Here is a 12,260-nt window from a genome sequence, read left to right as displayed (position 1 = left end):
ATAAACTTTTTTTGTACGCGAGATCCAGGCCTACTCCCTCTCCGAGAGTTTTCCTATGTACAATACTAAATAGATTATTTTTTAATAGAGGGGCAACACTTTCGAGCGCACGGTATAGCGTATAGAAAGTGATGCAAAAAGTCTTATTTATTTATAAATAATCTTGGTTTCCCACTTATTGATATATAAATATTTACTAATCGATTATGGTATTAATATGTACTATAGTATGAATCATTCTCAAAGTGTTTGGTACACCAAGCCATAAAATGTAATAAGTAGAAAATATCACTGTTGTGTGTAATCATTTCCGATGAGCACGTCATTGTGAACGTTTATCAATTTCCGCTAATGTTTGGAAACATTTCTACCACAGACAATCCTTAAAGATCACTGCTACGAAAATGTTAATCCGAGGTGCTGTGTTTTTTCTTTTAGGACTTGTTAGTGTTATCAGAGGACAATCAGACCGCTGTGCATTTGATACTTGTAAAGAATGCATACAAGAAAACGGGTGTGTGTGGTGTATAAACCCTCTTTCCGTAAGTTTTTTATTCATTAATTAAATCCATTTTCTCGAAATAATTCGTACCATATTCTTTATTTAAATTGTTAAATATTTACAAATAGTATGAAGGTAAAAAAAGGTTACCTCCGATTTCGGTGATCCTCCAGTGTGGACATGAATCAGGATATGCACATGTCCACATGATTTATGTCCATCTTTCGGTGGATATGAATCAGGATATGTACTTATGTTTTGTAGACTTTGAAAAGGCATTTGATAAAGTTCAACATAAAAAGCTTGTAGATATATTAAAAAGCAAAAATATTGACAGTCGTGATATGAAAATTATATCTAATATATATATATATATATATATATATATATATATATATATATATATATTGGAATCAAAATGCCAAGGTAAGAGTTGACAACCAGGACACCCAATATATCAAAATACAGAGAGGAGTCTGTCAGGGTTTATTTATTTATTTATTTATTGACGGGCTAAACCCTTTTTCAGTTTTTGTACAATATGTATAAAATACAGTAAGATACCTAAGCCTACAACAGTTTTTTAACATGTGTTTTAAATGATGCAGTTGAAGTATTAAATAATTCTAAATATGTTTGGTAATTGTTCGCAGTACGTAACATCCTAGAAATAACTTAATGAAGTCCATAATTAGTAGAATGGAAATCTACAAAAAACAGGTCAGAATTACGGGTTCTTCGCATAGGTATATTAAATGAGATTAAATCTAAAATTTCAGGCAATTAATAAATCCATTTAGAAGCTTATGTAAAAAATATAATTCGAATTCAGCTCTTCTTGTCTCTAATTTGTTCATTTTAAGTTAATTAAGAATATAACTGTAATTATAATCTCCACGTCTTAAGCCCATTTTATAACCACATATCCTTAAAAATCTGTTTTGAACTTTTTCTAATTGAGTTTTCTGGGTATTATAAAAAGGACACCATATAATACAGCAGTATTCTATAATTGATCGCACTAGCGAACAGTATAATATTTTAAACGTGAAAACTGAAAAGTCCTTTGAATTTCTCTGGATAAATCCTAACATTTTAAGGGCACGTGAAGTTATGTCATTAATATGATCATTAAAGTTCAGTTTTCTATCCAGTGTTATACCCAAATCCCGTACCTGATGTATCTCTTGCAGAACAGTACCATTAAGTGTGTAATTATTATTAAAAGAAGCCTGCGTTTTACTAAACGTGATTTTAAAACATTTTTTTAAATTTAAGTTTAAAACATTTACTTCACACCAACGTGAAAAATTATTTAAGGACAATAGTCCGTTCTTTAGCGGTAAAATATTGCAAAACCTCTAAATTTTAAAGAACCGCTTGGATTGACATGAAATTTGGCATACACATAGCTAACAAGCCAAAGTAAAAAAGTGATATTGTGCCGATATGTGCTTTTGCCCTGGGGGTGGTTTTCACCCCCTCTTGGGGGTGAAAAAATATTCGTCCAAAGAAAGTCAGGAAATGGATAAACTGGCTAATTTTAAGTAACTTTTATTCTATAGAGTTTTTTCACTAATTCAATACTTTTCGAGTTATTTGCCAGTGAATATGTTCATTTTTTCAACAAAATAACCACGCTCTTAGAAGGTTTTTCGCAAATAACTCAAATAGTAAGTATTTTGTCGAAAAAACATTCTTAACAAAAACATAGCCTGTAAAAAATTTAAAAAAATGGTGTATATATCACGTCTCTATACCTAGCAGAAGCAGAGTTATAGCTAATGAAAAATAGGTTCATATTCGTCAAATTCCAAATGGAATAATTTAACGTGAAATAACCAAAAATGAAGCACATTTCGGGGAAAACTCATTACAACTTATTTAAAGTGTTTAAAAAAAAGCTTCATTTTTGTTTTATAAAAAAAATTTCTAGCATCAAAATTAAACAAGTTACGCTCAAAATAAAGTTAGTCCCTTTTGGTTTTGATAAAAAAATCGAGAAAATCACCCCATAATTAGTATCTTAAATGAACTTAATCGTTACGACTTCACAAGTTTCTTGACTCGTGTATATATTGTTTATATGATCTGTAAGTTTCATCGGTTCAAAGTCCTTATTATTGAAAATGCTATAGTTAAAAGGGGTTGAACGAGTCACTGATCACGAATGTATGCAAATTTAGAAACACCAGATCTTAATCAATTTTTGTCTAACAGAAAAACAAAAAAATACATGATATTCAGAAAAGCAAATCTGACTTTTTTTGTTTTTCAAGATTTTTGGTATCTCTAACAATTTTTAAGTTATTTTGAAAAAAAGCATATTTTTCAAAATTTAAATTCTTAAAAATTTTACTTTGAAACCAAATTTTTTCAAAAATAAGCACTTTGAATCGATGATACTTACAGATCATATAAACACAACAAAAGTAAAATAATTTGTAGAGCGGTAACGATTAATTTCATTTAAGTTGCTAATTAGGGGGTGGTCTTCCCGATTTTTTTTGCAAAAACAAAAGGGACCAACTTTATTTTGAAGGTAACTTGCTTAAATTTAATGCTAGAAACTTTTTGTAAAAACAGAAATAAAGCTATTTTTAAACACTTTAAAAAAGGTGTAATGGCTTTTCCGCAAAAAGTGCTTAATTTTTTGAATATTTCACGTCGAAATATTCTATTTGAAATTTGGTGACTATGAATCTATTTTTCATTGGCTATAACTCTGGTTGTACGAGATCCAGAGACCTAAAGCGTACACCAATTTTTTTACTTTTTTATAGGCTATATTTTTGCTAAGAACATTTTTTCGACAAAATATTTACTTTTTGAGTTATTTGCGAAAAACCGTCTAAAAATGTGGTTATTTTGTTGAAAAATGAACATATTCACTCGCAAATAACTCGAAAAGTGTTGACTTGGCGAAAAAGCTCTATAGAACAAAAGTTACTTAAAATTAGTCAGTTTATCCATTTCCGGACTTATTTTGTACATATATTTTTCCACCCCCTAGAGGGGGTGAAGGTCACCCCCAGGGCAAAAGCACACATCGGCACAATATCACTTTTTTTCTTTGACATGTAAGCTATACGTATGCCAAATTTCATGTCAATCCAAGCGGTTCTTTAAAATTTAGAGCAAAAACCGTGAAAGAATGGACTACAACTGCAAACATTCACAATCAGAGAGGCAAGCAATAGATCTAAAGATTTTTATGTCATCAGCGAATAAGAGAAATTGGTCGGAGTTAATTACTGTTTGTAAATCGTTAACAAATATATTAAACAGCAGTGGACCCAAATGAGAACCTTGTGGAACACCTGATGTTATATGAATTGGTTTTGACAAAAAAATACCGTATTTAACCATTTGAGAACGATTAGACAAATAATGTTTAATCCAATTTGAGATGTTATCGCTAATGCCATAGCCACAAAGTTTGGCAATCAAGATCTCATGATTGACTCTATCGAAAGCTTTTGAAAAATCAGCATAGATTGAATCGACCTGAGAACCAGACTCCAACGAGTTAATGATCAAATTTGTATAAGTAATACACGAGATTTGTAACTGTGGATTTACCTTGGCTAAAACCATGTTGTTCACCAATTATTATGTTTTTACAATCAAAACTTAACATTCTATTTACAAAAAAATCTAATAGTTTTGGTAACTCTGACTGTATACAAACTGCACGGTAATTTTCAGCTTTATCTTTTTGACCTTGAAGATTGGTTTTAAAAAACTAGATTTCCAGAAATCGGAAAATATCTCTGATGTTAGTGATAGGTTAAATAAATTGTGTATTGGTTCTGCCAAAGTGTATACACATTTTTTTAAAAAATACAATGGAACTTCGTCAGGTCCCCTGGTAAGCTTCCATGGGCTACTCAGAATCTTATCAACTATTTCCTTAATGTCAACAACATAATTGCTTACATTCGCAGATTTCTCAAATTTAAAAATAGGTATTTGATTAACTATAGCATCATTGTAGACAGTTGAAAAAAAGTTCGCAAAAATATCAACGATTTCTTGACTATTTTCCCCAGTATAATCATCATACTTAATAACTGATGGTAACATATGTGAGTTTCTTTTACTATTTATAAATTTCCAGAATGATCTAAGGTTTTCAGATATATTGTTTCCAGTTTCCTGAACATGTCGTTTATATAGTGAATTCGTATGCTCTTTACACTGAGTTCTAATACTTGAAAATATATTATAATATTCTTCCCTACGTGTCTGTTTGAATGTTTTATGAGCAGTTTTCTTTTTTAATATTAACGATTTTAGATCACAGTTATACCAATTAGGATATGTGGATGTTTTATATTTTTTAATGGGTACAAAATTATGTACATATTAAATTGTATAGAATTTCATAGAAGGTTCCAATAGCCTCGTGGATATTTTTGTTGATGAATACTAATTTCCAATCAATCTCAGCCAAAAGATAATTTATGCTAAAGTAATCACCATTTCTGAAATCAAAAAGTATTCTTCATAATTTAAAGTTGATGAGTTAACATTAACAAACAATTCCAAAGAAACTGGAGTATGATGGACACTTTTGTCAAACAAGGAATCAGATGGTTCCGACACAATTATATTAGATAAACTAGAAAAAACTAAGTCAAGAAAAGTATTTCTGCTATTAGGTATCACATTAATTTGAGATAAATTACAATGACTGGCAGTATTACACAAATCATTAGCAGGAGAATTGGGAATACATTATTGAACTCTAATTCCAAATTCATCATTTATCCATTTAACATTGGGTAAGTTATAATCACCGCATATAATCGTCTCACTATCTGGAAAGTTTTCAAAAATAAACTCAACACTGCTACAATGATCAATGTAACACTGCTGTTCAGACGCAGGAGGGATGTACACAGAACCCAAAATAAGCGTTTGATTGAGACACTTAAGTGACACAAAAACTTGTTCAATATGACTTTGTGGTATAACAACTTCACACACTTGTAAATATTTAGATGTAGCTATCAGAACACCTCCTCCACGTTGCTTATGACTTGTTGTAAAAATGTTGTAATTGAAAGTCCCAACTCAGCATTACTAAAGTCACAATTAAGCCAGGTTTCAACTAGTATAATTATATTATAATCAGAACAAGCAACCACTTGTTGTAAGTCATTAAGTTTGGTACGCAAGCCTCCTATATTCTGAAAATAAACGTTCAATAAAGTTCTTTCAGGATTCTTTTTAAAAGATTTTGATTGCTAGAATTGATAGTTAACTTTTTCTTTACTTTTAGTTAACTGTTTTAAATAGCAAGAACAGTTTATATAAAAAAACGTGATGATTAACATCAATATCGTTTAGTTTCATAATATCCTTAGCGTACGTACAGTTAGAACATTTAAAATTAGTTGTATTATTACATTGATCCTTTTTATGTTTACCGCCACAGAGAGGACAAACGTAATTTTTTGATTCACATTTGTCGGAAAAGTGGCCAAATTTCCAACATCGGAAACACCGAATTATACTTAGAAATTCGAAAAACTGATAACTGTTCCATCCAATATGAACTTTTTGTTTGTTAGAAATTAAATAATTAAATTGTTTAGGAGAAAGTTCAATTATTACATTTACATTATTTCCCCTACTTCTGTTAGATTTAAATTTGTGAATAATTTTAATATCAGTTTGAATCGAATCATCCAGTAAATTTTGATTTAGAAATTTATTAATAAATTCACCATTATCATTCAAGTCATCAGGGTTAACATCAATGATTTTAATTTTAGGATTATTCAATTTGTCAACTTTTATTTCATTGCGTGCTGTCTCCCCTACTTTTCAATGTCTACAGTGAAGCGGTATTTCAAGAAGCGCTCTCAGATTCAATAGAAGGTGTATCTATCAATGGAGAAGTTTTGAACAACTTACGTTTTGTAGACGATACAGTAATAATAACGGATAACAACAATGATTTACAGAACGTAATGCAACGCCTTAATGAACGCTGTCATGAGTACGGACTGAAGATGAATTTAAAGAAAACTAAATGCATGATCATGACTAAATCAGCACACGCAGACATCCAATTAACTATTGAAGATACTGTAATTGAGAGTGTGAATAACTACAAATACATGGATAACATCAAATGTAGACCAACTAAAAGAAATTAAGACACGTATTGAAATCGCACGTGCATCATTCATTAAGAGTAAACGCAGTAGCGATCAACAGGTAGCAACAAAATATAACTTCGGGAGATAGTATCATAAACTTTGGCAACAGTGGTAATCTTTGACATTATCTAAGATTAATATTTTGACAATATCATAATCGCGCTAGATGGAAGTAATAGAAAACGATTTTATTATTAATAAATAGATATTTATAAAAATAAACCAAAATGGGTGAAAGTTTTATGTTAAGATAGGTATTTAGAAAGGTATTTGTATGAAATATCTAATATTAAAACAATAATAAATAATCATTTTTTGTTGTGAAGCGAAACAAATTTCGATTTTCGCATAATTTTGGCACGGTTTTTAATGGACTTTTTTTTTGGAAGGTTTCACTTTATTTTTCGTTTGATTTACTTTTTCCATTTTGTTAAACTATTGATAATATTTTTAGAATAAAAAATCCTCCCAAAACTTTATATATACTCGCATTAGAATTCGAAATATTTTTACGTAAAATATACTTACCTACCTACATATAACTAAAACTCACAATTAACAACAATCTATTCTTTCAAAGAGGCCAAAAACTTATACAACAACAACAAATATATAATAAATTAACTATCAATAAACACTACTTTCCTATGAAACAACAAAAACGAATTCTTAAATTAACACACTATTGCACTGAACAGATATCGATAAAGATGACAGAAGAGATTAGAGAAAATCTGAGGCAAGGTTTGTCAAAATGACAGTGATAATTTCTCTATGCGTTGCCTAATTAGTTATTTAGTTATATGTTCGATTTCTTGTTAGAAATAAAAAATTTTAGTAGTTCCAAGATAACACAAAATCTAGGCATGGGATAAAAAAGTTTATTTGAAGTAAGTTAATTTTTTTTCTTCTAAGTTATAAAGTAATTTCCACGTACTAACATATTTCTGAAATTGAGCTCTGTACCGCCATTCTTTATTATATTACGAATATGTGTGCCAAATACCTCGAAAAAATATTCAAAATTACAGCCGCAATCTTGGAACGTGTTTGTTGCTACCTGTTGATCGCTACTGTAGCCTCTGAACTTAAAAAAGTTTCTTTGTTGTTGGGATATAGTTAAGGTTAGAACTACATACGCCTAAGGATGCTTCGATGTTACGTGTTCTCTACTCTTCTTTATGGCTTGGAAGCGTGGACATTGAAACAAGTCCATTTGAATAAGTTGGCCGCCTTTGAATTCTGGTGTTACAGAAGAATCCAGAACATCCTGGCTTAAGAACTTACAGGAATGGTTCGAATGCAGTAGTGCAGAGCTATTTAGAGCGGCAGTCAACAGGGTCCGTATTGTCATGATGATTTCCAACCTTCGATAGAAGATGGAACTTAAAGAAGAAGGTGATCCTCCATCGATTTTCATGAAAATTGGCGAGTGGTTATTAGAGGATACCTCAAGACACAAAAGTGACATGGTGACACCTTATGCGCTTTTACCCTGGGTGAAAATTATTTTATTAAAAATAACCCCATACATCGATTGAGGGACAAATTCTAAACAAAATTTTTTATACAAAGTTATTAAAATAAATAAATACTTTATTAGTTATTAAAAATCAGATAAGATTATATGGGATACCACAAAAAATCATAAACTTTATTAAACTCCTCTACGAAGGATACAAAGCCAAACTAGAACATTCAGGTGAAGTAACAGAAGAAATATCCATAGAAAGTGGAGTCAAACAGGGTTGTGTACTATCCCCTACCCTATTTCTTATTATGATAGATTGGGTAATGAGGAAAGTAATCGACGATCGAACAGGCATCAGGTGGAACCTTTTCAAACAGCTAGAAGATCTCGAATTTGCAGATGACATCTGCCTTATAACTGAACACCGAAATCATATGCAAGCAAAAATTGACAAATTGGCACAGTACTCCGACACGATCGGACTTCGAATAAACACAGAAAAAACTAAACTTCTAAAAAATAATAACCATCCAAATAATAAAATAATGATAAACGCTAAAGAAGTAGAAGAGGTAGACAAGTTCACATATCTGGGATCTGTCATGGAAAGGAGCGGGGGGTGTAAAAAGGATATACAGACGAGAATAACAAAGGCGCAACACGCATTCAACGCTTTAAATAAAATTTGGCAAACAAACGAAATATCGGAAACAACAAAAATTAAAATCTTTAACAGTTGCATTAAAAGTATACTACTCTATGGAGCAGAAACATGGAAACAGGACGAAAATACAACTAAAAAACTACAAACATTTGTAAACAAATCTCTAAGAAAAATCCTGAAAATATACTGGCCAAATAAAATAACTAATACAGAACTATGGGAAAGGACAAAGCAAACTAACGTATCTACTACAGTCAAGGAAAAAAAATGGAAATGGATCGGCCACACTTTAAGGAAAGACCAAAGCAGCATAGCAAGACAAGCACTTGAATACCAACCAGAGGGGAAAAGAAAGAGGGGCAGACCAGACAACAGCTGGAAAAGAACAACAACGAGAGAACACGAAAAAATTGGACTAAGATGGGGCGAAGTCAAAAAGAGAGCAAAAGATAGAAGAGAGTGGAGGGAATTAGTTCACAATTTATCCAGAGAATAAAAACAAAAGAAGATGCGTTGTCCCGGCCAGACAGCAATCTTACACTTTTGGCCAAGAAACGCATAAGCGCCCAATACTCCACAAGGAGGGATGGAACGAGAGAGAGAAAAATCAGATAAGAAAATCAAATAAGAAATTGAATGTAGGTATGTACATATATCTTTTTTCGGCGAGTACTCAAATCTAACTATTCATGCTTAAGTAACGGGAAAACGATACATTTTATAACATATACTTACTGAGCACCTGTCAAACTACTCTACCTATAAAATGAGCCCCAAAAGGAGTTGATAGCATGAAAATTTATGCTCCAAAATTTTTTCCAAAAAAATGTTATTGTTTGTTATTAATAAATCCGTAATTTTTATGATATCAGGTTTATCCAAAAACCATTAGGAAGGTATTTTCTATAGGGCTATAAATTTGTGTTAAATCTAATATTTTAAATTCCTTAGTTTTTTAAAGATAAAAGATTAAATGGTCCCGGTTATATGGTTTTCGCAATAAAATTTAGGTTTTAAACGTTTCTATCACGGTTGTTTTTTGTGATGCTACAAAAATAAAAAAAAAAATAAAGTAAAATTTTGCCGAGAAAAAACTTTTTCTCAACTCAATAGTAGGGGAGGAAAGTGTGCTAAATTTGCAGTTCGAGCGTTATGCATGGAAACCTATTGGGTTATGAAGAGTAGGTACTAAAACCAAAAAAGTTAAATTTCCATAAAGTGGGGACTTTCCATTTTTTAATTTAATTTTCAATTTACAACAATTGTTTTTCCAATTATAGCGCCATCTATCCATAATTCGAAAAAATGTTTCAAATAAGTTTTTTATTTTTACGTAAGGAATCCAAATCTGCAATTAAAAATGGGGGCTCCTATTTAAGATTTTAAAGTAACCCCCACTCCACCTCCGTGGGGGGTCGTGTTTGGTATCATTCGATAAATTTTTGAAAAATATTGAAAACGTATTTTTTAACTTTTGAATCCGACGTTCATTTCGCGGTATATTCGCTTTTTTTGTGAAACTTTGTGACTCACCCATTTTCTTACGCCCGCTCAAATCGTCAGATTTATGAAATATACACTGTTTTGTATGTACTTAACTTACCTTATCTTAATCTGACGGTTTCGAGTTTTTCTAAGGATATATTTTTTTTCGGACCCCCCTTAACGAACTCCCCTGTATTAAGAGCCAATATATGGTAGAGGTACATTTACAGGGTACAAGGTTTCTCCCCATGTGATATTCTGACGCGCTGGAGTAACTGCAAAATCCACGCTTGAGCTCTATTACTACAATTTTCGTTTTTAACATTTAAGATTTGAGTTTTTTTATATGTATTACAATTAAACATACATCTAACATTCTTAATTCTCAATCAACAAAACTCAAAGTATGATCAGATTCAGGGCCACATTTAGGTCAATTGACGCCCTAGGTAATTCTCTATAGTAGCCGCCCTTCAAAAATGTACCTACCATTTTTGCGAAAAAAAAATTGCAAGCAGAATTTTTTATAAGAATACACTAAAAATGGATTTAACTACGATGTTTATATACACACACCCAAACTTATATGGAATCATTTGATATTTATTACTATTTCGTGCGAATTAAAAAAACGAACACACGAAGTCAAACAATATTTATTTTAAAACAATTTAATAACAAATACATTACCATTACCTAAATAAAACAATAAAGTATTTAACAAACAAATTGAAAGTAGTTGTTTTAAAGTCAATAGCATACAATATTTCAATGTAAAACGAATAATGTTTAAATTGTTTTTATTTATTTATTTTTGTATTTTGTGGTAGTCAGTGTTATCACCTCTAGTCCTTATGCAAGCTTCAGTTTGCGTGGGCACGCTCATAATCAAATTATCAACATTTTGTTGTGGTAGGTTGCTCCATCCTTTAAGAGCAGCTTGTACTAGCCGTGCGGTGTTTTGTGGATTATCCCAGTGAGGTCTAATTTTTCTTTTAAGCATATCTCACAAATACTCTATAGGATTAAGCTCGGGTGAGCAAGAGGCCACTCCAAATAAGGGATACCTTCTGCTTCAATGATGTATGTAGTCACTCTAATGGTATATGGAGGTCCATTATCATGCAATAAACTTAAATTTTCTCCTGTTGCACCTCTCCAGAGCCTGACTAGAGGTTATCAACATACCTGTGAGCAGCTAAAGTTGATTGTATGAAAATTAAAGGAGTTTTTTTACGGGTCACAATTCCTCTCCAGAACATTACACTGCCGCTTGTATATTTGTGAACAGATCTGACAGTTTTCGTTCTTGCTTGTCTTCCTTGACCTCTAAGTACACGATTTCGTGGGAAATCTGATTTTACACAAATCCTGACTTTTTTTTGAAAATAGTACATTTTGTCAATTCCCAATGTTCCAGTTTTGGTGGTGAAGACACCAATTTAGGTGATCAATCTTGTGCTGCCTGGATAACTAGGGAACCTATAATTGTCTTTTAATGTATACTTCTTGGGGCGAACTCTTCTTCTTATTGTTTCAACTGAAAGAGTTACACCTGTAGCTTCCAAAAGCTGCAGTTGAGAAATGGTTGGGTGTCTTCCAGCTGATTGGACAATTAAACGATCGTGGAGAGCCGTTAGGTATTACTTTTGGCGACTTTTCCTTGCTTTATTTTTGAGCTTTCCTAGTTCCTGTTACCTAGCATAGGTTTTGGACAGAACGCCCTGTATTACGCCTAGATCTACAGCTATGTCCCTCTGGGAACATTACTTTCTCCACAAGACCAATAATCTTTCCTCGTTGTAAGTTCTATAACCCCACATGAGGCATATTTTCGTTTTTGGACGCAAAAGTTAGTTGATTTATTTTCGTTCAATTTGCAACTCAAGCAAATAACCTATACCGTACCGAGCTGTACTATCCGATTGTCTTATATCTTGTTTATTTTCAATAAAAACCATTATT

General features: G+C 31.7%; 1 protein-coding gene across 2 annotated transcripts in view; it reads left to right on the top strand.

The window, feature by feature from the left end:
• Positions 1-238: 238 nt before the first annotated feature.
• The window catches only part of LOC114339528 (integrin beta-PS), a 63,321-nt gene continuing 51,299 nt past the window's right edge, over positions 239-12,260 (top strand). The window contains exon 1 of one of the 2 annotated variants that reach the window (XM_028290184.2): positions 239-542. In XM_028290184.2, the coding sequence (XP_028145985.1) occupies positions 405-542 (138 nt within the window). In that variant the 5' untranslated portion in view covers positions 239-404. Of the gene's footprint in view, positions 543-9,435; positions 9,453-12,260 lie in introns of those variants that run through there. The other variant, XM_050654463.1, reaches the window with a different exon arrangement.

The sequence above is a fragment of the Diabrotica virgifera genome, chromosome 6 (assembly GCF_917563875.1).
Source record: "Diabrotica virgifera virgifera chromosome 6, PGI_DIABVI_V3a".
NCBI lineage: Eukaryota > Metazoa > Arthropoda > Insecta > Coleoptera > Chrysomelidae > Diabrotica > Diabrotica virgifera.
This window is presented reverse-complemented; position numbering and strand designations above follow the sequence as displayed.